General features: G+C 44.5%; 1 protein-coding gene across 1 annotated transcript in view; it reads right to left on the bottom strand.

Annotated features, from left to right (window-relative positions):
• Positions 1 to 683: 683 nt before the first annotated feature.
• Positions 684 to 25,554, bottom strand: part of LOC130122483 (transcription factor COE3-like) — a 27,141-nt gene continuing 2,270 nt past the window's right edge. Inside the window, exons 2-9 of the mRNA XM_056291415.1 lie at positions 24,403 to 24,533; positions 23,601 to 23,727; positions 10,459 to 10,547; positions 5,285 to 5,350; positions 4,848 to 5,019; positions 4,517 to 4,702; positions 3,979 to 4,068; positions 684 to 2,540 (exon numbers count right to left, since the gene is read on the bottom strand). Coding sequence (XP_056147390.1) covers positions 2,509 to 2,540; positions 3,979 to 4,068; positions 4,517 to 4,702; positions 4,848 to 5,019; positions 5,285 to 5,350; positions 10,459 to 10,547; positions 23,601 to 23,727; positions 24,403 to 24,533 — 893 coding nt within the window. The 3' untranslated portion in view covers positions 684 to 2,508. The remainder of the gene's footprint in view (positions 2,541 to 3,978; positions 4,069 to 4,516; positions 4,703 to 4,847; positions 5,020 to 5,284; positions 5,351 to 10,458; positions 10,548 to 23,600; positions 23,728 to 24,402; positions 24,534 to 25,554) is intronic.

Here is a 25,554-nt window from a genome sequence, read left to right on the forward strand (position 1 = left end):
TAATTGTGCATTAAAGGGAGAGGTGGCCGTGGACAATGTTGCCTTGATGAGAAATTGACATTTCGTGACCTGCTCCGCACGACCACTCAGGCTGCCAGATAAGACGTTCGGTTCTCTTTTTTTTTATGGGGAGTCTGTATTCTTCCGCCTGGCTCTCCTTTCTGTTTGACGCACTTGATGAGTATAGATTTCACAGCGGTCCCCTTTCAGCTCTGCAACTATAAGAGGTTCAAAACGATACCAGCCCCTCATAGACAAAGGATAACCTTGCTCTTTCAATGTATTGATTCTTTATTAACTAGGTGGCTTAATGCAATGAAATGAGGGATTTGAATGAGCCCCATTTGGGGTGCTTTGAATAAAAAGCTTGCACCGTTTATGGGGGACTACAATAGACCTCTGGAGCACCACAGATGCAGGATATGCTGATGATACAAGACCAAGGAATATGTCACACCGTCAGCGTCTTTGACTTAAGGAATATGAGTAAGAGCAATTTTTTTTTCATGGAAGTTGTTACGCTTTCCACAGCTTGCAAACAGTTATCTCTATGGCGGAGTCGAAACACAGTTTCTATTGTCTTTTTTTTGGGGGGGGGGTCCTGATTCAAACTTGGTCAATTTTTTTTATCTTGCCAGCCAAATGGTACATAGAATCGAAGGAAGTCCACAGTTGAGGAACTATTGTGTTTTTACTGAAAATTTTAATAAAACATCACTTATTCATTTCTGTTTCCATTCCAAATGTTTTGAATTTTCTTCCCTGTAAACACATTTAAGCTATGTGGCAGAGTCATAAGTGGTGAGTAAAAATGACTTCTATACGTCCTACAAAACAGAAAGAAAACACAACCACAGATGGAGTGTCTTTTTCTCCAATGTTTGTCCCTCATGCACATTAGTCTCTATTGGATCTTAACAACTATCATATGGGTCACAAACAATTTATTTGACAATACAACCAACAAAGTTTTCTCCAAAAAAATGGTCTGTATAGATAATTTAAAATCAATATAAAAATAAACAATGAAGTTTGACTTCCCCTTTTAAAAAAAATGGACAGAGAGTCTTGACAGAGTAACACAAATTTGAGGATACACGTGAAATATATGGACATTGCATTTTGTCAAATACAAAAAGAAAACAAACGAAGGCAACAGTTCTTGGCTGAATTATCTGTGCTGCATCACTATATTAAGGGCATGACGATTAATACATACATAATGAAAAGCAATATACAAAATTTCAGAGATAAATACATTATTTATAGTTGGTATGTTACAAAATTTCCCTCAGTGAGCGCAAGTGTGTATTGGAACAGAAATATGACAATGAGCTGCTATGCCTACATCTTCAATGGATTCAAATTTTGTTTTTAAACGTTTTTTTTTGTTTGTTTGTTGATGTAAAAGAACATGAAAAAGACAGATGTATAAATATTTAGCACAAGTTTGGCAATATCACAATAGTCTACAATTTTATAACCACATATAAAACACATAAGGGAATTGGAGCTAGAAGGAGGAGGCTGCTCCTCATCAACAAGAAACAGACTTCACAGTAGCCTAGGAATGCATTAATATACAGTGCTAGCAAAAGAGTTGAAAAACATGGCAAAACACACTTGCTTTAAAAGGAAGCTCTAGACATGGAAGTATATCCTTCTCATCAACAGAGTGGAGTGTTTTTTACACATCAGTGTGCTTGTTGAATCAAAGAGATTTTTTTTGTTTGTTTTTGTTTTTGTATTTTTTTAATTTCGAGGATGATTTCTAGCTACAATAAATTACAAAATTTTTAATTTAAAATGCAGGAATGAAACATGATACAATCTTACCCGCCCGGCCCCCTTCCCCCCGTTTTATCTCGTAATGCGTTGTATTTTATGATCAATTTTTCTTACATTATATATCTCATATATTTTCCAGTTGAAATTCAAACTTTCTTGGCCCCTGTGTATTTTTCTCACACATAAAAATACAAAAAAGTCACATTATAAAGACACACAACTGTTGTGAATCTATTAAAAGAGAAACAACCCCATTGCGGAGGCAATCGAGTTCATCGGCAAATGTTACTGTACATCAGTGTTTAGTTTACATGGTGAGTCCACAGAGCTCCACTTCCAGTACTGAGAATGTATAGGGTTGATTGGACAAGAACAAAGCACGGCCCAACAGGTATACAAAATAAACACTTCATCGTCCTGTGTCCTCTTCAAGGGTGATAAAATGGTGAAAAAAAATGGTCAACCAAATAAAAATCCCTTCAGAGATAGAGAGAGAGAGAGAAAAAAAGTGTTCTTCATGAAATCCTTTTCCTTTTGCAGATAAGTGAAAGTTTTTTTGAAAAAAAAAACCCAACTTTTTTTTTAATTATTTTTTTTCTCCGTCCTTAAAAACAGAAATAGTTGTTGACTATACACTACACCAGCATTTTGCTGTGTGCTAAAGGGGTGTCCTGTGAAGTGGTAGTGTGTAGACTGGTGCTTGAGATGACAAAAGTGCATTTACATAGGGGGGACGACCAGACCGGACATGGCTGAGAAAAAGAAAGAGAGACATAAAAAACATGAGAATTGCTGGATAACTGCAGGAATGGTTATTTATGAAATAGAAATATAAACAAATTCTATAATTCTGTGGTTGTGTGTGTGTGTATGTGTGTGCGTGCGTGTGTGCATGCATGCGTGCGTGCATGTGTGTGCGTGCGCGCGCAAGGTGCAGAGGTGTCGGCTGTGTTTATGTTAGTGTGTGTTTGCTCGTAAGTTCTGCTGTGTAAGAATGCACAAATGCATGAATATATGCCTTAATGCATGTGTTTGCATATGCGCCTTTGAGTGTTTGCTTGTGTCCGCAAGCCTGCGCATGCACATGTTGCTAAAGGGGGTGCAGTGGGGGGGGGCTCCCTCTTGCTCTGACATTTCAGCCCCCAGCATGCCAGTCTTGCTATCTGTGATATTTCTCCTGGTGTTGGGGTAATGGCAAACAGTGGCCCAGACTCCCGGGGGGACGAGCCATGGTGACGGCAGAGCAACAATGCGGCACAACTTCCCACAATGCCACAGCGGCGACGCACCAGGCACTTCACAGCCTCCCACTCCTATCGTCCCTCCTTTTACCGCCTTCATCTCTTAGCCTCAGTTCCCTGCAACCATGCGACGTGTGACTCCCCCATTTTCGCGCTCCCTAAGTCTTATTTCTGTGTCATTATCGGAGAGGGATTAGACAAGATCAAAGGTAGCTTCCGTTATTTTACGGAGACCATCTGCTTAGGATATCATTAGCGACTGTACCTCACCCCCCGAGTTTATGTATGCAGTATTTTCACACGTTTTAGGCAACTAGTGAAGTGCTGGAATGATATATTATTATATTGCTCTGAGTATATTTGTAGAGTCATGCTTGAAATGCTTTTAAGTTTGCCAGCACAGATGATGGCAAGGCATTGCTCATTAATTTCTGCACAACATGTATTAATAAGTATGAACGTGTAGCAAGATGAACTTTAATTTCCCACTTCATTAAGCCCAATGTTATTAATCTTGGGGCACACACTACAGCTAAGCTTGTTTTCAAAGCAATCATGTTGGTCATGACACATGCACAAAACCTAATAAACATAATTACTAAAACAATTCTGGGAAGGCGTTTTCTTATGACCTCGGAGAAGATCATTTGTATGAGAGGGCAACAAGGGTACGTGAATTTGTTTGCATGTTTGCACAGATGTGTGAGCGCACGAGCAAGTGGAAGTGTGCCTACGCATGCTTTGCATGTCCATGTGAGTGTGTTAACACATGCTTGTGTCTGTGTGTGTGTATGCATGTGTCTTTGAGCGTGAAGAGAAAGTGTAAATTTGCCTGTCAAAATGCATATATTTGTAATGATTAGTCCCTCACCAAACCGGACAGAGGCCTGAGCAGCGGTATCTGACCAGTAGTCCGTGGGGAAGGGATGAGGGGGTGAGGGGGGCTCACCTTGCAGTCCGTTGCCGTTGGCGCTGGTGCAGGAGGGGGGTGGGGAGGCCTGGGGTCGGACCACAGGGGCGAAGGCGCTCTTTTGTTTAACTGCAGAGACGATAGGAGGGAAGGAAAGGCAGGGATGGAGGGGGGGAGGCAGGGGGAGAGTGAGAGCGTGCTGCGGGTGGTGCTACAGAGGGAGAGGGCAGTTAAGGTAAGGCTGGGATAGTATTACTGCCGGGGGGGATACACGATCAGAGCTCACACAGCATTACAGCCTGACCATCAACATCTTGTCCGGTTGAGCAAATACAGGTGGGATAGCGCAAAATATTCATAAAAACAGAGCGCTTGTTGCATTTTGAGTTTTCCCTGAAACACTCAACAAGACAAGTTCCCATAAATGAATTGTAATATATTAACACCATCAATACCAGTACCGTTGTAATCCTGTCATTAATGATTCATTGCGGCGAAAATGATTCTGGGAACCACCGCTATTAAATCAGCGCCAGCGAACTACTACTATGCCGTTTCATAGTAACGAGCCACTCACTTCCATATGGGGAGTTGGCAGAGGATCCATTGAGGAACCCGGGGGAGCTTGGCACTCCCAGGTTCATGCCGGCATTGCCGTAGCCATTCATGCTGTTACTGACGGTGTTGTAGCTGGACTGCTGCGGGGTGCTGCTGGAGATGTAGCCCCGGGGGGAGACGCTGCTGGTGTTGCGGCTGTAGCCCACTGAAGAGAGCAAAGTCAACAGGATGAGAAAGGAACGAAAAATGCATGCATTTCTTCCTAGTCAGTATGTTCACCGATTGCAGATAAACGATAACGGTCATTGATAATGGCGCGTTATGAAGCTGTGCCCCCCCGTATCACATACCTTGGTCGTTCCCTTGTGACTCAGACACATTGACTGCTAGCTGGCTGCTGAAGGAGTTGACTCCCATCATGCCGTGGGAGGCTGTGTTGGCGAGGGAGGGGATCTGGTTGTGGTTGCGGGGAACACTGTACAGGGCCTCAGCTATGTCAGCTGCCCTCTTCAGAATGATCTCCTGGGATAGACAGAGAAAAGTAGATGGTTTATTTATGGGTTTCTCTTGCCATACGGCGCTTTGATGCATTGTTCTTAGCTATATGCTTTACCCACATGCTATACAGCCCATACTGTTACAGACACCGCTGCATGGTGAAAATGCTCTTCGCTGATGATACATGCAGAACCCGTGAATGTTCGGCGGTTTCCTGTTTGGCAGTGAACCAGCATTTAAACAACAATGAATAGAGTTGAATATGTGCTCTGGGTGTGTAAGTACCGACCTGATTATTGTGGGGCATGCCGTACAGAGCTTCAACAAGATCAGCCGCTCTCTTCAGCAACACCTCCTGTCGGGGGGGGGGGGGGGGGACACAAATTGTCAATTCTAATGTTTGAATACATAGATTATATTTAATCCCGGTAGACTATAAGGTAACAAACACAACAATCATCATTACCCACCCACTCGTTTTAAGATTTAGGTAGGACAATGTAGTATTCCACCAGCTAAATAAAAGTAAGCCCTTGCCTTTACAAGAGGCACTGGTGCCACATTTGGACAACACATCACATTTGCTCCTTCCAACCATGCAGAGCAGTGAATAATGTTCCCTATCTTAATTAAACTGGCATAGCCCTTCAGAAACAACACCTCGCACCTAATTCCAGGCCTCACGTTTGCACCGGAGTTCAGCGCCGAGTCCCCTCTCCTCAGAACAATAAAGTGAATTAGCTTTGGGTTAATCTAGTTCTGTTGTAATGACATTAAGGAATTTTTCAATTAACCCCTTTGACTGGCTGTTGCAAAGGACTTCACAAATGACTTCCCATCCAGCAAGAGCTGGGTGCTTGTGCCTTGGGGACACGGATGCTCGGGATGTGGTCTTATCCATGTCTGCATGCTTGCCCCCGCTTGACAATGCGGATTAGCTGTGTTGCTTTGGCTCTTAACAGTGAAAATGAGTTGGCCCTGGATCCTTACCCCCCCCCCCACACACACACACTGTGTTTCAGGCTTTCAACTAGGTAGGGTTTGGCCCGCTTGTGTGTCTTTATCTGCTCTTTGAATTGAGCACTTACAATTAAAGCCCTCTCAAGGAAGCAAACTGCTCTCTTTGTTTTGCGTAACACAGAAGGCAATATGCTCTCTGTAAACCCTCTCCACTACTTGGAGCGCATTTCATCTGACAAAGGCGCGTTGCAGACATGGCGGTTGCGTGTTTTTAAAATGCTTGTTGTCACCTGCTGCAGAGCAGCGATTTGTCGACGGCGCTGTCAGAACCCTGGTTAAAAGCAATGCAAATCTGTCACGAGAAACATCTCAGATGGCGCTTGTTTTCTTCCCACATTTGCAGTGTTTTCTTATGTGGGCCTCGGTAATTTGTCTGAAGTGTTCCATCACTTGGCAATAGCGGTGCGGGATTAAGACGGCAGCTGCCGTAAATGAATGTAAACACAGCCTTCGCGCCTTCAAACAGTGGCCTCCAAGACTTGGCCTGCATTTCCAACACGTAGGCTATGGGGGTGTGCATGGAGTGTGTGCATGGGCCCTTTCATCCTGAGGAGCATATCTACGAGAGTCCTTGATTTATCAAGATGAATCACTGTAGAAGCCACTTCCAGCGTATGCCATGCTCTCTTATAGAAACATATCGCTTAATCCACCCCAAGTTACCGGATGGGTGGCTTTTAGAATGGGCATTTACCTCTGAAATTGGTGTGTATGCTCAACGTTGCATGCATCTAGTTTGCATACAAATAAAGAATTATGGTTGTCGTGAGGCAGGTAGACTAAATGAGAGGACCAGCTGTCTTGATGTGTTCTCATCAGGCAGAACAGATTTCTCTCTCCCTTGCTGAGTGAGATAAAGTGGTTTTCTTTCTTTTTTTTCTGCAGTTAATAATTACCAATAATCTATTCTATCATATTTCAAGATCTCCTACATGGCTCTCAATTTTAAACAACAATTAAAGCAATTAAGACTGTCACGTTCGTAAGCCATGTTTCATTCTCTGTGAAACGTCCTCGCCCTCCTTGTCCATATGGTACTTTGCAGCAGCGACATAAGGACAGCTTGGAAAAAAAGGCGGAGAGAGAAAACGTTATTGCCTCTCATCCTTAATCTGTCGTTTACCGCGCGGCGTCTTAACTAACCAAGCTGACTCGCAAGGCTATGCTTAAGTGGCAACCTAGTCATATCCGAGGATGATGAGAAGTGCGGCACCCAATCAACAAAGGAGTTTGTTTTCTTCTGACGAGACGCTTTCACGCGTATCAAGCTCACGCTGTGAATACGATTAACACGGAATAGTGTTCTGAGGGCATTTCCATGTAAATCTCGATACTGCTCCAGCATAAGTGTAATTGGCTTTCTTGTCATGGAGACATATCAGAACACACCATGTTAAATTGAAACAATTAAAGGCCTCAAATGATCTCTGTTGTTCTGTGACAAAGGCGTGACAGGATTCTGCTACTGTTTGTCTTGCTTTGCATAAAGGTCTCGTGTTCAACAACTGTTTAAATAGGATTGTTCAGATGACGGATCGCCTAAGACTTAGAGGCTAAGGGCTGATTTTTTTATTTATTTTTATTTTTCCAACCTGAGAAAATGAGGAAATGAGAGAAACCCATAAAAAAATTGAGTGTTATTAAAAAAAAAAAAAAATCCAACTCCACCTAAGTCGAAAAGACCCTAAATGTGATTCTTCAAGTACTAGATTAGCATGGATGTTGTATTTATATTATCACAGTTAATAAAAAAGGGCCTAGGTTATGTAGCTTGCAGTGCTAATGCCATTATAAAACTGTAAGGCAATTACTCTGTTAGCTCTAGCCTGAGGTAATGAATGCATTCAGAAGCATGGGGCCATTAGATGAAGGTACTTCAAAGAGCACAGGAAGAGAGATTCATTTAAATACATGGGTAATTGCTTGACATGAACACATTTGTAATATTTTTTCCTTGTGGATTACACAAAGAATTGGAAAGGAATGGGCTTATACTCATTTTGGGAGGAAAGAAAAGAATCCAAAGCAATCAGCTTAATAATAAAACAATATTGAGTTTCCGCTTTTAATTTCATAATGAATCTAATTTGTTACAGAAGAGAGAAATTGAGTGTGATATAATGTGATATCCAGTCTATTTGTCCATTACTGCCAGAGGGCACAAAATGGTATTATAAATTGTCTTTTTTATATTATGAATAGAAAATTGTTTTATAACAAGATCTTAAAAAGGAGGGTGAATTCCAAAGTCTCTCTTCACTTAACGCGATGCCCGCAAACCAATCTCCTGTCTCATCACTTGACTGCTCACACTTATTACTTTCATATTCACCCTGGACTTTGCATTGAATTTTTATATCTCCACTCCTCCCACAGGGTCAGACTGTCATCTGCGATGTTGTCTTAGAGTTACGAGGTAAACTTCAATCAGAGGCAGCTTCCCCCCTTTTTTTTTCTTGGTATAGCAACAATATTAGCGTGCATCCCTTGCTATCCATGAGCACTCCCATATTGGCTTTCTGTCTCCTTACAATTACCACGTGTCTTACTGGTCCCAGGGAGAAGGCTGGTGGAAATCAATAGCGCAGTAATATTATCAACTGGAGGGTGAAGTCATGGGGTGTGTGTGTGTGGGGTGGGGGTGTGGGGTGTGGAGAGGGGGTGGGTAGGCTCGGTGTCGATTTGCCTTTCTGCTAATGCACACCGCCCGTCCTCGAGCTTTATCTCCTTTTTATAGAGTCTCCCCACCTCACCTGCACCCTGTAATGGTTGTTCTCTATATGCTGCTTCTGTTCTCATTCCCAATGTACATGCCAGCCTCCCTCTCTGCCTTGGGCTGTTTTATTGGGAATGTGCTTTTGACCCCGAGAGCCGACCCTCAGATGGCAAGCTTAACAATGACGAATCACTTGGTGGGATCATTTACATGCCCCCTGAACCCCATATTTGGGTCCATTAGAGAGCAAATCAAATATTTATGTTGTTTATTGGAAGTGCAGGGTTTCATCTCACTCTGTGATTGTTTCATGCAAAGGCTGGGAGACCTTGCTATATTAAGTATACGCACACCCAGGAAACTAATCTTGGGCTCACTGTCAAAATCTGTCCCACAGCCACAGGCGCTTTGTATCTGAGGAAAGAAGTAAGGCTTCTCTGTAATAAAGCTATGTTTAACATTATTGCGCTCTTTGTTCATACGCTGTGGATTTTGCAAAGAACACCCTGACTTCAAAAATTGAAAGGGTGCAGCGAAATAGTCCGGTGATGTCCGGGGAGACTTGGAAAGTCATGTAGATATTAAAGGTACGTACGTGTACTTTCCCCTTTTCGGTGTAGGTTTGCCGTTAAAATTAGAGTAACATTTCACGTCCAGGTGTTGTTCTCCGTCTCCGTGGGGAGGAGCGGGTCTAATTGAAACACTTCATATACTACTGTAGAGCACCAGAAACTGAATGAGATGCTGTCGTTTTTTATTTTTGTTATTTTTTTTTTCACATGGACTTGGTCAAACATCTATAGCTACCACACAGCCTGTTCTTTATTAAATTGTCCGTTGGACGTTAATGATATTGCTTAGTTGCATGCTGGGATTTAATAGATAAGGTCTTTAAAGGTTTTATGGTATTATTAAAACTCCGAGGTGGTCACCACTTTACTACATGCCAAGGGGTTTTGAACAAACTAATCAGTCATACTATTACACTTGACACATCTGGCATGCTAGTCACCAAAATGGATACTAGCAGGGTAGCAATTAGCGAAAACCTAGCTCGATCTTATCAACAGGAAATAGAGAGCATAAAATAATCAAAGAGTTTCTGCAAGGAGGGGAACAAAAAAAAAAAACCTATCTCTGCACCCCACCAGTGTCTCTGACACGGAGGGGACTCTCACCTCCTTCTCTGAGGTTCAAAGGAAAACAATAAGAAAGCCAACACGTAATAAGGCACAGCCTTTGTCTTGTAGCCAAACTAAGACGAGGGGGTTTACGGCACAGGCTTCTGTAAACAAAAGATTAAACCAAATCGAGCTGTAGAAAATGAAAGGAAAACATGAGTGGGGTAATGAGGGTGCAGACGTCGTTTCTTGACCAGATTACCATCTCCACAGACTACTGGAGAGGAAAACGCCTGATTGAGCTATTTTACCACACAGAGAGTTTACGCCGCTCTCCTCACACAGAACCAATAGCATTACCATTACCACCCTGATGAATGAGGGGAGGGGGCAAAGGCTGCTGTGGTTTGGGGGTCCCGATATTCTCCTTTGATGAAGATCTTGTTTTGGACTTTGTGATATTGAAAGTAGTAAGTTGCAGTTTTGGCTGCAGCCGGTTGACAGTGTCTACGGTGTGTAGACAGAGAGTGCATTTCCATCATAATACACGTAGACAGTAAAGGTGTTGTGATGTTTGTTTCTGCGGAGATGAGATGTCGTACTTACCTTTGGTAACCTCTCAGGATCTCCTGGGTGCCTGGGGATGACTTTCTGCAGCCTCTGGAAACCATAGTCGATGGTGGGCTCATTCAGGGCTGAAAAGAAAAGAGGAAGGAGAGGAGGAGGGGGGGGGACGACTATCAGAAATGTTTCATAACTAATTTAGCCAGAGAGAAGAGGAAACTAATTGAGAAATCTGTTAGAGTTTACTGTACAAAAGTCATTTCAGAATGCCTAATTTCAAAGAAATCTCTGGGGTGGGACAATGTTTTATGAAACAGAGGCGGCTCCGGGGGGGGGGGGGGGGGGCACAGTGGAAAATGACACAGGCTCCTCTGACACTTGTGTCACTGACTGTTATTCCATTAACAGCCATGATGACCTACATCAGTCTGAGAATCCTTCGGAAAGAGAGAGAGAGCGAGAGAGAGACCCTCCCCCTTTTTATCTGCTTGAGAATATTGACTACAGCAAACTACATAGCGGGGGTCTTTTAATCTAACAGAGCTTTAATAATCTGTGAAAGGCTGTCCACACATTGATCTACAGTAAGTTGCTGTCATTTCACCCTTCTTCGCTAAAAGTACTGCAACGCGGAGCCCGTGAAATACGGCAGCGGGTCCCACGGAGCCATTAATCTCCCCCACCCCTCAAATAGTAATCTGGGGCACGAGGCATATTGGGCAATGAATCAGAGGGACAAAGTAAATGAATCATAACCCAGACTTTGGTGAGAGCAGGGCGTTTTATGTCTGACAGTCCTAATGGGTAATTGAAGGCTTCCTTACAGCTCCGCCTGATTCTAAACAATCATGTGTGCACCCGTAGGCAGGGCAGGGGAGGCAGGGGAGGGAGGGCAGAGGCGAGAAGAAGAGGAGTGGAGGGGTGGAAAGGAGGAGAGCGTTGTAAGTGGGGTGGAGGGTGGGGGGTGGGGGGGCTGGAGAAACGACTTAATAGAGAACATCACTTCTCAATGTAGATATCATTTTCAGGAGAGTAACTCCGCCGAGCGAGGCGCTTCATAAATCAATGGCTTTCTGTGGAGACTAATAAGAGCTGCCTGCCTCTATTCATTGTTCAGCCTGTAATTTGGCCCATCACTCATTACTCAGCATGTAATTTCAGCATTAACACCGCACAGCTCGCTGAACCTGCTGAACACTGGAGAACGTGAAGGCTGGCGAACGCCCCACATGGAGGCAAGGCAGCGCCGCTGACGCACCCGCCGGGGAGCCGCGCGGCAGCAGGCACCGCGCAGGGAAACGCAGTCACGCACACTTTTTTTGGGGTCTCTTACTGTCTTTTGTTCTCCCTCACGCACTTAAAGTAACTTGCAAGTATGTACACACACACACACACACACACACACACACACACACACACTCACATGCACACACACATGCACACATACTTTCAAATACACACAAACTCTCAAACATATGCACTGCTTGTGGAGAAAACCAGAAAGCAGTAATTGTTAGCTCGACCGTGATCAAATGGGGCAATTATGTGTTCAAGCATGGACAATGCAAAGTACTAATCAATAACCAGAACCTAGCTTACAAATACAACGGTATTCATCCCTGTTTACCACACACACACACACACACACACACACACACGCCTGAATAAACCGTACGACCCAACAACAACAACAACATACACCCCTGGAAATCTGATTTGACATGTCATCATGTATCCCAATACAACAAAGGTCCGCTTCAGGATGTGAGGGAATGCCGTCCTCTCCTTAATAAAGGATTGATCTGCAGTATTGATCGTAAATGACAAGGCTCTAGTGAGGAATTTGCCGTCTTTCTTGTGTTATTTCCACCCCCTTTCTTATCTATGCACTCGGGCAATCTCGTGCATATGTACAAGTGCATGAACATGAATATGGTTGTGCGAGCATGTGCGTTCCCCCTGAGTGTGTGTGTGTGTGTGTGTGTGTGTGTGTGTGTGTGTGCGCGCATCATCACCCTGCCAGACCCTGCTGCTCAGTGTGATGTAAATTGTGTATGTGTAAAAAGCACTCCATAATCAGGCCATCCATCATCAGAGGCTGTCAGTGGGCTCTCTCAGGGTGATACATCACGCTCTCCTGTCCTCTGCCTCAGCTGGGGCCTACGCAACCCGCCGGGCATGCTGGGAACACAGCCGGAGAGACGTACAGTACAGGATGAGACCTAGGCTGGAAAAGGTGCACTGTCTGATGTGCCTTTCCCATCATAATGATGTTCTATTGTAAATGCAGAGCCAAACACTGTGATGGCCACGAGTTGGAGGACAGATATCTAATGTCTAAAATGTATTGAACAACAGCGGCAAATGGCATTTGACTTTGTCCTTTCCTTCATTCGTTGAAATAACAACTCACAAGTTAAGTTTTATATTATGAAATGCCTCCGTATGAGAAATGAGAAGTGTCAGAGAGAAAGCTCAACACCTACGATGGTGATGGTCGCCTGTGGCCCAGAAGTCTGTCTTTCGAAATGCGCCCCGCGGTTCTGGTACTGCGGCACGAGTATCAGCCATGATCTCTACATGTCGACATGTCGCCATCTCATCTATCATGGAGATGATCTTTGTAACAACCCTGGCGTAATGAAATTGGTGACACAGACCGCCATCTGCTATTGATTTCATGCAAATGCTTTTGACAGCTGATGGAGACTTGCATTAGCGCTAAACGGTGCTGTCAGTTGATGAGTTGACAGTTCTGTAGTCATAGCGTGTACACTGGTGCAGACAACATCAATAATCCTATAAGAGCTGTTGATGATATATACTGAGCACTTGTATTCATTCTGAACAATGAATGTGTGATGTGATAGATATATACATATATATATATAATATACACAAAAACGTATTTATACAGACACATACATACATGCACACATACAGTAGCAATTATATATTGTTTTTATGTCGTCTTTCATCTTGTTTTCCTCAATAGTTGAGGTCACTAATACCAGGGTTTACATTTCCTCCCTCAACACTTTCAACAACATGCCACATAAGTTCCAGCAGCCTGCCCCAACTATCTTCTCATTTTCCCCTCTATCCTCTGCACCCAGTGTTTCCTTCTTAACCCTCTAACATAATTCTTTACCAGCTTCAAACTTCAGTCTGCACCAAATTCTCTTCCAAAGATATAGCAGGCGTGTCTCGCTCTGAGCCCTGTGATGCCCTTGCATGACTCCATGCATGCCAAAATTAGTTTGGCCGTCCTCATCCTTCCAACACAATGCTGTGTGTGTGTGTGTGTGTGTGTGTGTGTGTGTGTGTGTGTTTGGTGGGGGCAAAAGGGAGTGAAAGGGGAGTGTGCCCCCCTACATGAGTTCTCAACCCTCAGCCGTTGCAAGGAAACATGAAACCTTCCACACACATCCCATAAATCCTGCGCTGGGTGGGGAGTCTAGCTGAGGGGAGGAGGGCCTAAGGAGGGTGGGGGTAAGGGAGGTGGTGGTGTTGGTGGTGGTGGGGTGGGGGGTCGCTGGCACGTTCCAGTCACGCCCGCTTCCCGGCCCGCGGCCAATCAATACCACTTTCCTGTTTTAGAGGCGGGTAATTATGAGGTGGAGAGATTGTGTGACCTCTCACCCCTGCTGCATTACTCGCCTGATATTAAGATAAATTGCCTGATTTTGGGTAAACATATGCTGCAATTCAAACTGTCAGCACTGGTTTGCTCAGGGATAATTTGTATTGATCTCCTGGCTTCTTCCCCATTTTGCTTACTGACCTCATGGATAATTAGAGAAAAAGAGACACAGGGAGGTAAGGCAGGACTTGCATTTGAATACTTCGCAGGAAAGATGAAGGGGGGGGGTGGGGTGGGCCGGCTCGCAGATTGAAGGATGGACTAATAGAATTCATCTTCTCTCATCTTCCTTTCAGCTTCAGACAAGTTGGATGTTTTGTTCAATTATGTCACTCATATCTTTTTTTCCCCCTGGATGCATTACATGTAAAGTGATATAATTGTTCATGGGTTTGTTTCCGTGGTTTGTGTTTCAGAGATGATTAGAATTTAACAGAAGCAATCAAACAGTAAAGTGACAGCCAGCGTTCTTCAGTTTTGAAGGGCTGACACTTAAAGGGTAACAGTTATTTGAATAAGATGAACATGGTGACGTTTGTTTTTTGTTTGTTTTTTTTTTTGTTTTTTTTTTTACAAAGGAACAGATCGACTGAAGAGTGTGTTCTTTCCTCGTGTAGGTTTGGAAGCAAACTTTATGAATATTTCAGTAATTTCCTCACTCTAGAGAGTGAACGATCGTGTTTCAGAATATGAAGAAATGGAATGCATGACTTGGTGTGCAGCTGTGACCATATCATTTCCAATTTTGAATATCACACAGACAAGACACACACACACACACACACACACACACACACACACACACACACACACACACATGAATGGCAAGGCTTCAGTAGAATTCCTCTGCCTGGAATGTTCACTTCCCGATGTTATTTTGATCTAATGCCTTAATCTACTCTGTCATCCTTCTATGCCACTAACACATTTTCTCTGAGAGCCCCCACAGCCACCCCGCTCTGCACACTTTGCTCAAAATGTAGAGTGGACAGGCTGCACATGGCATCTTAGTATGGTCTGCTGCTGCTTCTCCATGTTCTCTGGAAATAGGACATGAGTAACCGCTCTACTTGAACAGTGTAACATGGCCGACGTTGGCAGATAGAAGTGCTTACACGGCAAATCACACCACCGCGTGCCCCCCTCGGTCTGTGGAAGTGGATTGAACTCACGTATTGACTTACAGTATCGGGGTACAAACATGGGGGGAAACGTTGGAGCAAAGCAGTAAATTTAAAGGAAATTGTTCCTTGTGTGTAGGAGTGCTAGCATTCCTGCCAGCCATTACAGCTTATTACGATAACTTTATCTTTCCAGGAGATAAAAACCTAGCCTTGTTGCCATTTGCCAGCTATTACTTTCGCTAATTATACTTAACTGCTTCGAGCTTATCTCCACTCCTCCTACACCATTGAGCAGTTATTTTTTTTCTTTCCCCTTAACACAAATTAGAGGTGGAGTGGGAGTTGGAAAGAGGGAGACAGATAAACAGCACCGACTCTTCTAGTTCATTCAAGTATTATTGCATTTGTAACTTGTCAGAGGGTCTAACTGCAACCTTCTAGGCACCTGCCGTCCATTAGATGGATGAAGGTCACAACAGCATCACCACACAAAATGACCTTGTCTTCCTCATGTTTCGTTTGCAACCATTTTTTTATATATATACTCTATTGATCCCCAAAGGGAAATTCTTCTCTGCATTTAACCCATCCTAGCTGTGTAGCTAGGAGCAGTGGGCAGCCGCCGTGTAGCACCCAGGTACCAACTCCAGTTCCTTCTTGCCATGCCTCGTTCACGGGCACAGACAGGAGAATAAACCCTAACATGCATTATCTTTTTTGATGGTGGGGCAAACCGGAGCACCCGGAGAAAACCCACGCAGACACGGGGAGAACATGCAAACTCCACACAGAGGACGACCTGGGATGACCTCCCAAAGTTGGACAACCCCGGGGTTCGAACCTAGAACCTTCTTGCTGTGAGGCGACAACGCTAACCACTGGGCCACCATGCCGCCCAAAAAATGAAGAACGCTTCGCGAATTTGCGTGTCATGGATGAGATAGAGAGGGAAAAAAAGAGGGTTACTGAAGATAGTTAAACGTGATGTTCGGAAGACAAGCTATTCAAAGGTCATGCGGCCACTCCATGGTGTTTTATGTCCCGCAGGTTGACAGAGTAGAAAGAGTGCATGCAAAGGTAGAGGCCATCTTTAAAACCAAAGCAAGCCAAAGTGGAATTTTCACAGCAAACCCACGCAAAGCACATCTCAACTGTGTTACCACTGACCATATCATCATCTCCATCCACTGCAGCCAGTTACCACTGAGTGATTCCATCTCCAGCAGTCTAGAGATGAACAGGAAATTAAAATTTCAAAGATCTGCAGTTAAGATAAATCAATGGAGACAGATCAATGTTCACTGAAATTTCATGAACTTTGAGCCAATACAGATGGAAAAAAAAAACCCTCGACAGTTACAGTCTCCGGTAGATATTGCTCCTGCAACAGATAAAATGTAATTAACACGGTTAAAAGGGAGCAATGTTACAGATTGCACATCCACACTTTCCAAACTCCCTTCATACTGGTCCTATTATTAGAAAGGGGCAAAGACACCTGTTCAATCCACTTAGATGACATCTAAAGTAAGTGTGCCAGTTCTCTAAGGACGCCGGCGGACTTTCACACATTACCGGCCAACAGAAATCAAATGGGCTCCCTTCACAGCTGATTGCGGGCGCAAATTAATATTGTAAAATGAAGATCAATAAATGGACGGGGCACAGATCGATGACGGCTAAATTACGGCTGCGTTTTCCCCCTCATTCAAGATGAGTTGTGTTTTCCTCTCAAAGTCAATACCGTGCAGCCTCTCTCATTCATTTCTCAATAAACTTGCCGATGAATTTCAATCAAAATGCGCCCATGGAGGAGGGCTGGGGGTGGGGTGGGGGGGAGTTCTCCTAAAGCCCGTTGGGTGTGGAGCATGCTGAAAATGGGGCAAGAAGGGGAGGGAGTGAGGAGGAGAGGGAGGAGGGGAGAGATCTTCGTCTATCAAGAGCCCCCCCTCCACTGCTCTCCCTCCATCTATCTTTCTTGTGGCACAGGTTTGATGCTGTGACTTAGTGAGGACAATCCATTCAAAGGCCCATTAGAAAACCTCTGACAATACAGTGGGACAAAGACTGGGTCCAATTAAAATCAAATCAATGAATACTATCCTCACAGAATGACAATAATAATAATAATAGTAATAATCATAATAATCATAATAATAATAATAGTAAAAAACAAACCCTGGCCTCCATTTTTCTCCTTAAAGATATCCACAATACAATTCACCGAGATGTAATGGCTAAAAGACATGCTCAACAGCAAGTGCTTATTTCAATCAATTTCCTCGCAGTTGGATTTCACAGGTCACTTGCTGATAAGACGCTGTGGAATAATGCCACAGTGTGCTTTTCAAAGCCTACCTGACAAGCCGCCTGACAGCGGGGGAGTTTGAACGCGTGTCACGTCAGCCCTCTAATTGGACACAAGGACCTTCCTCCCGTGGAACCTTGTCGTGAGCTACACAAGCTCACGAGGCCTTCAAACCAAACCGATCTAACGCAGCAATGACTGTCTCCACCGCTCCCGTGGAGCTGGCGCTAAATACCAGAGTTGTAATGAGACAGGCAGGTAGGGGGATGTGGCTGGGATAACATGCTCCCCTTTGACACATGCTAAAACTGTTGCGCCAGCAAGGTAACAGTCTACTTAACTGTGGCGTTGACATTTTCAAATGGCTGTTTTAGCGTTACTTGCTATGGTGGTGCATATTCTAGAGGGATATATCACCAATCTACAGTAGACTACAAGGCTATAATATTCATGTTTTCCTGGCGGCGATATTGTGTTTGGTCGTGTGTGTGTGTGTGTGTGTGTGTGTGTGTGTGTGTGTGTGTGTGTGTGTGTGTGTGTGTGTGTGTGTGTGCAGCTAATCTGCCATACTACTGGGCCTGTCAGCCAAATGTTTTTGTGCACAGTTATGACTGTGTGATCAAAACTATATCTCGTGGTTGTGGTGAGTCAAAACCTTTGAAAAGCATTAGTTCTTGCTACCGCCACTCCCTCTCTTCATTCACTCTCTAACTCACTCAACCAATGCTGCTCTGTCGCTCCCCGATCTGAGTCAACCGTGGATGTGAGACATGCATGCGTGCGTATGTGCACAGTTGACTTAGATTGGGCAGCGACAGTGTCAAAACATTGTGTATTTGGTTATGAGCCTCGAAGGTAACTGAGAAATCGATCAAGTTTTGCAAGTCAGCAAATCATTCACTGCTGATCTCAGCACAGGAAAACTGGAGAAACAATGGATGAACCAAAAATAATAACCTCTGTCCTTAGTGTCATAATATAATATAGCTGGGTAAACTGTTTATGCTCATGCATGCTCGACTCAGATCGGGCAGTGACATGATCAAAAGTTATTAAAATAGTTTTAATAATCCAAAAAATGCGCAAGTTATAAAGGAACAACTTCCTCTAGGTTGCAGTCAAAACAGGAAGTGTTGCATATTATTGCTGCTGCCCAATCTGAGTGAGCCGTAGATGTGAGTTGTGCATGCATGAGTGTACACTGTTTACCCAGTTTTATTATATTATGAAACTAGAGACAGGGTTAGGGTTAGGCCAAAATGGTCACATAGCAAACCTTTTCTTTTTGGAAAATGCAAGTTCATATTAGACTTGAGGCATTCATACGAGGGTCTGCCTAGGAGGCTGCACATCCACAGACTGACAGGCAAAACGTTTTTATTAGGTAGATTTTTTAACTTGAGCGCTGCATATTAACTTTTTTTCCCATACCTCCCGTTCAGTTGACTTGGGTGCTGCACAAAAGTCTTATAATGGCAGGAAAAACGCTGGTTTTTCCATACATGTGTGCATGTACCTGTCCGCTGCTAACCTCGCATACTACTGGGCTTGTCAGCCTAATAATTTTTGTGCATAGTTATGACTATATGATCAAGGACCTCTCGTGCTTGTGGTGATTCAAAACCTTTGAAAAACCTGTTTTACACCATATTTGAGTGCTAACTCCTCAGCTGGTTTTTCACCTAAGTCTGCGCACCAGAGAAGGGAAGATGCCTGGTGGAGATCTGCACTCTTCTAGTATTAAAGATGCAACGCCTTTCGTAAGGATTTCCAGTTTTGCAAATATAAATTGTAGAGAGACCTTGAACCTTATATAGAGGCATTTAGTGTGCATTTTCTATGTCCTCCTCTATGGCAGATCTGTTTACATACCTTCATGAATGCCTCTGATTATAGCATATCTTTGCTGTGGGTCACACCCCATCACTGACTAGCTACCGCAGCCTTACCAAACCCAACCCTGTCCAACAGGAAATGAAGAGGAAGCTCTACATCTGATCAGCTTCTGAATCCACAACTTCAAAGTGCTTCTCGACGGCAGGGTGGAGAGGAGACACGGGGAAAAGTCCGATACACAGGCTGAACCGGCACAGGATCCTGATCTGATGTTTCTCTGATAAAAATGTCTGTGTTTGTTTACAAAACGTCTTTTTTTCCCGTTCTTTCTACTTATTATTTTGTTTGGTCGAGGACTACACAACCACTTTTTTCCCTTGTTTTTTCTAAGAGTGGCACAGGAAACTTGTTTAATTTTGGATTTCAAGTCTTGAAATCACTATTTATATCTCTGCTTTGCTGTGCGAGGAGGAAGGCAATTGAATTGTCTGGGTGGGAATCTACTTTACATGCATGCATGTGAGACCTTAAACAATATATGATGTGCTTTGGAGATAAGTGCTAGTAGACTAAACTCAAATAAAAAGGAACCTGACCGCGGCACTATTAAAAATCCCCCTTTTTCCAGCCTTTACAGGACTGACACTTCTTGATCTCCACCCGTATTGAGTGAAGCACACATGACCCCTTTGTCCTTATGTTGATGAATGACTGCCTCATACCCATTTTGTCAGATTTTGGTGCAGTGGAGTCGATAGCGTCACCTTGACAAGGAAAGTTTGTGATCCATCAGCCCTCAAGGCTGTCTGGCCTCAACTAAGGCCTAGCAAGAGTGTCTCGCTGTATGGGGCATCTGCTAAATCCAAAATCCTTCGCCCAGTGTGCTGCTGCGATTCTGTGAGGTCGAACGAGCGGCTCTAGTTACTGCTGCTTTTAGGGGGGGGGGGGGCAGAGAAGAAAAAAGAAAAGAAAAAAACACTTGACTTTTACTAATAGCCGAGAAGTCATGCTGGTCACCAAAGGTCTGAAGACGAAGCACCCTGTCAGTGCCCAGCTTGGGAAATTAGCAAATAATGTTCCCTTCCCCCTGACAAATGTGTGACAGCTCGCCTTCGCCAATCATTCTCTCCTAACGTTATGATGCATGTCCCAGATCCCCACTAGAGGATACAGGCGAAGTTTACTGACCCTCAATTTACCCATGACAAATGGGGTCCTAGCAAATGTGCGTTTTCTGGGGCGCGGAAGGGGTTCATTTTAAGCAATCCTGGTTATATGGATGTCACTGATTAGGATAAATAGTGGCTGAGTGTGTTAGGACTGCTAGCAGAACCATATTACCCAGGGCCTGCATCGCCGCCCCAGGAGGGCCGCTCTTATGGAAACCTGGCCGAGATAGAAAACCAAAAGCTCTGATGCAATTAAGGTGCTTAAATTGGATAAATAGTGTGGTCAAAGTTTTTATTTATGATTTACCTTTTTGTATAATACTGTAACTACGAGGTAAAAAGGTTACAATTGAACAAATAGAGATTTTATTTTATTTTTTTGTATAAATAGTGTGCACATGCTCTTTGCAGCCCTTAATAAAGTGTGAAGTATTGACTCAGAAACAGCCAGGACTTTCTCCTTTTGATTTTCTCCAACCTTGCTGACAGTTGGTTTTACCAGCTGTCCTGACCAATGGATAACCAATACATGGATTAGCCCGAGGACAAGCCAGCTCGCAGGGACGGCGCTAAAAAAAGGTATGGGCTGCATTGCAAAGTAGCCTGTGTGTCATCCCTTTAAAAAAAGCTCCTTGAGAGAATTCCTTAAAACTACAGTCCACTCGAGTCACACATAGCGCGTCTGTGTTTCTCATCAGCGTTTCAAACATCCAATATAGTCGATGCCCACAGGATTATTTGATGTACACTATAGGGTGCTCTCTTTCTGAGAATGGATTGTGAGTTTTGGAACCGGTCCAGGATTTTGCTAACCCAAGTGCGGACGTGTCTGTCCCTCTGCTGTTCGAATTGACTGCGAGTCCCCTCTACAGTATGTTGACTCTTAGTAATTTGTGATAATTTCTTAAATTGAGCGAGTTAAATCTCCACAATTAGGGTGGCGGGGCAAGAAGAGTCAACATGAAAAAGGGTCTAAAAAGGCCCTCCTCTCTCAAGGCGAGCTCTCGAGTCACGTTTGAAGCGCTGGCTTTGATAACCAGGCCTTTGATACGCACATGTTGCTCTCCTGCATGACACCAGGATACCCCTGCGCCTTTCACACAACGCCGTGTCGCTACATGCCCTTTTTGGCCCGTCTAATTTGATATCGCGACTTAAAGTGATCTCTAATCCGTCCCGCTCGCCCATGCGGCAGTGGCGCGGGTTTCAAGTGCCGTTGCACAGGAGCAGTTGCGCGGCTCGAAATGAGCTTCCTGGTGTTATTTTTGACATCAGCTCCGCCAGCTTCTTAATATTTCAGCGTCCGAGAGAGAGGTAACTAATATCCTATCGCCTAGCAATTACTGTACATATGGAATCAGCGGCAGCTTATTCTGCCGTTAAGCGTCCTGGGCTCTCCGACGGTCTCATTCTCTCAAGCGTCGACCCCTGCACAATCGAGGTGAGCCACACAGGGAATAGCAAAGCAGACGAGCCGGACCTGTCTATTGGCGACTTTCTCTTTTAATTCACCGCGCTAATCAATTGTACCACCGTTGCCTCCTGGGGTAATTGTATCTTTATACTAACTGGAAGTGAGTAGGAACCCAGGGAAGACAGGGAGGAAGAATGAGGGGAAAAATCAGCAAAGATAGGGAGAGGGGAAACACGTTTCCCCCGTAAAACCTGATGGTAATCATCCCAATCCGCTTAGCCTGTGTGACTAATGGGGTCTGTTCTTAAGGGACCTGGCACTTTCACTGGGGTGCTATAGAAGCCATTAATGTCTTAACTTATACACCTTCCCAGGGCTTCACACTAATACATGTGTGCACGCACGGACACACGCGCGCACACACACACACACACACAAACAGACGCTCTCACACTTACGCAGCACACTGCACTCTTGTTTCATTATCCCGGTGCCTTGTTGGCCTCTGCTCCACTCCTGCTAGGGAGGTTAAATGCAGGAGAGCTGGGCTTGACTGCATGGTTGGAAGGGAAGGGGACGGATGGCTGATGGTGGTAGGGGTGTGTGGATGTGTGTGTGTGTGTGTGTGTGGAGAGGGGGTGGGGGGTTGGAGGGTTTGATGAGAAACAGCTGCTCCAGGATGGAGAGGTCTAGGTAGGGGTTTGGGGGGGGGGTCCAGCCCCCACTTTGCAATTCTGCTATACTCAAGGCCAGGGCTGTGCTGAAGGCCTGGGGCTGGCTAGGGAGGGGGTGGGTGGGTAGATGGTTGGCTTTGACGCGCCCCCGTTTCATTCTGCCCATCAGAGTTGGAACAGACAGAGGCTTCCAGGTCAGACAGGCTTTGACCCCTGTGACCTCTGTCTCCTCACCAATGATGACAGATAAGGCCACCACTTCCTTCTGTTAGCCAAGATAATCAGACCCTTTACTTACGGTGTGACACACACACACACACGCGTATTCTCTCTCTCTCTCTCTCTCTCTCTCTCTCTCTCTCTCTCTCTCTCTCTCTCTCTCTCTCTCTCGCTCTCTCTCTCTCTCTCTCTCTCTCTCGCTCTCTCTCTCTCTCTCTCTCTCTCTCTCTTGCTTGCTTGCTCTCGCTCTCTCATTCTCTCTCTCTGTCTCACGTACATGACTCTTTCTTTGGACCTTTTTTCTCTCCCTCTCATTACCTCTCCCACACATTCAAATGAATCATACACATACATGCACACGCACACGCACACACACACACACACACAGAGGACCCAGATATTGCATTCCCAATCTGTTTCATAAAAACAAAACTACACATCGGCCTTCAAAATAAACCAAATTAGCACAAAGCACTGTCTTTTTCACAACGGCGTAGATAAACAGAATTGGCAGAATGGGTTATCCTGACAGCTTGACTTTAACAGAGCTTGGCAGCGCCCCTATATAATGGCAGGTCAGGGAGGGATCGAGTTGCACTTGTGGAAGCCCCACCACCAAACACCTTTTCGCTAGCTGTGCAGATCTCACACATTTAACATTCCAGCAAGAAGGGCCCTGGTTAGTTCATTATTACCGCCTGGACGTAGGAAAGAGAGAGGAGTGGGCGGGGGCCAAGGCACAGCCCTCGGCCTGCAGAGGAGCAACTGAGGGAGGCGGGGGAAAGATTTTGACTCACCAGTGTAGACAAATCTCCCAGGGGCACCTTTGCAGAACTGCTTGGACTTGTAGGACAGCGTGACTTCCACAACACCGGGGATATGCCTCGGTGGGGTCTGGACGCGGATGGCATGGGGAGTTATCAGCTGGATGAGAGTGAGGAAGAAGCAAGAAATAACTGAAAAAAGCCATAATGTAACAATCTGAGAAAGTTGTAATAGCTTCTAGAAAGATTTTTCTGCAATTTTTTGAATTAAAAAAATTTTTTTTTTCAATCTCTCCCCCCCCCCCCCCCTTTTCTCCCCAATCGAATTTTGGTCAATTACCCCACTCTTCCAAGCTGTCCTGGTCGCTGCTCCACCCCCTCTACCGATCCGGGGGAGGGCTGCAGACTACCACACGCCTCCTCCGATACATGTGGAGTCACCAGCTGCTTCTTTTCACCTGACAGTGAGAAGTTTCGCCAGGGGGACGTAGTACATGGGAGGATCATGCTATTCCCCCCAGTTCCCCCTCCCCCCTGAACAGGAGCCCCAACCGACCAGAGGAGGCGCTAGTGCAGTGACCAGGACACATACCCACATTCGGCTCCCCACCTGCAGACACGGCCAATTGTATCTGTAGGGACGCCCGACCAAGCCGGAGGTAACAAGGGGATTTGAACCGGCAATCCCCCATGTTGGTAGGCAAATTCATCTGGACACCCCAAATAAAATAAATTCTTTATATGTTGGTTAAATTTCAGTCAAAGCTATAGTGCAGATACAAACATAAGATGCTGCATCATTATAATTGTGACTCCTAAAGTCAGCGGGTTGTACCTCACTCCATACGAGCATCGTCCCGAATACAACTTGCAGGCCATCAAAGAAGTTGTCCCCAATGATGATGACAGTGGCTCCTCCAGTGGTCCATCCCTCACTGGGACTGATGGCCTTGATGCACGGGGTGGCTGCTTATCCAAGACAAAGAGAAGAGCAAATTCAGCACCACGGCTTCCTTATTCAGGCCCCATGTCTCTTTCCACAGACATATCACCGTATCACCTCTATAATTCATTGTTTCGTTCCATGTCTCTCTCACAAAAGACATATCATGGAAATTACCCCTGGAAGAAAAAAAAAATGATGGATTTGTCCTTTAAGGCACGAGAATCAAAATCATTTATCAGCGTGCCGGAGTAGTGTAGTTAAGCAGACCCTTCAAATGGTCCACTTCACAAAGGCTAAACGCTGGGCTCGCCAGGAAAATGATTTGATGGAGCAAATTATGTGTCAGGGCAAATGTAGCTATCAGAATTGATTAAGCGTGCACCCACATGTACAGTAAAAATTTCAAAGTTGAACACATCTTAAATGACTCAAGAATACGGGCTGTTTAAGTGGATATGACAAGCTAAAGCTTTTCTGGTTCGTGATATCACATTACCTTTGTTCTGCATATACAGTGCGTGCACATTGCTCAGTGTTGTTCCAGGTTTCGTAATGTGAAATGCACTTATGAATTATTCAGATTTGGATTCCTTTTTTTTTTCTTCTCTCTCCCTACTTTTTGTGATCGATTCAATCCATTTCATATTGTTTATTACAATGCTTTTCATCTGGCATGACTTTTGCCACGTCGCTGTGCCATTCATCATCAGTCCGGGCTGTTATTATAATCTAATTTGAGTGATCTGGTGCCTCACGTTCACTGTCATTGATGCATTACCTTAATATGGTGCTCAGCACAACACCCTGTTTACAACAGAAATAGCATGACAGCCAGCCATAAAATAGCAATATCAAATTTAATCTATTTCCATCAATATCTTTTAATACACTATGAATTGTGCATGTTTTTTTCCCTGTTGCTCAAAATGTGCAGGGCTGTTTCAGCAAGTTGGTTTTTCTCTGCAGCGACAGTCCTGAACCCCTATTATCCCTCACATCCAGTAAGTAAATCACAGTCAGCCATTGTTGTATGGATCACCT

Source organism: Lampris incognitus, chromosome 13, assembly GCF_029633865.1.
Source record: "Lampris incognitus isolate fLamInc1 chromosome 13, fLamInc1.hap2, whole genome shotgun sequence".
In the NCBI taxonomy this organism is placed as follows: Eukaryota; Metazoa; Chordata; class Actinopteri; order Lampriformes; family Lampridae; genus Lampris; species Lampris incognitus.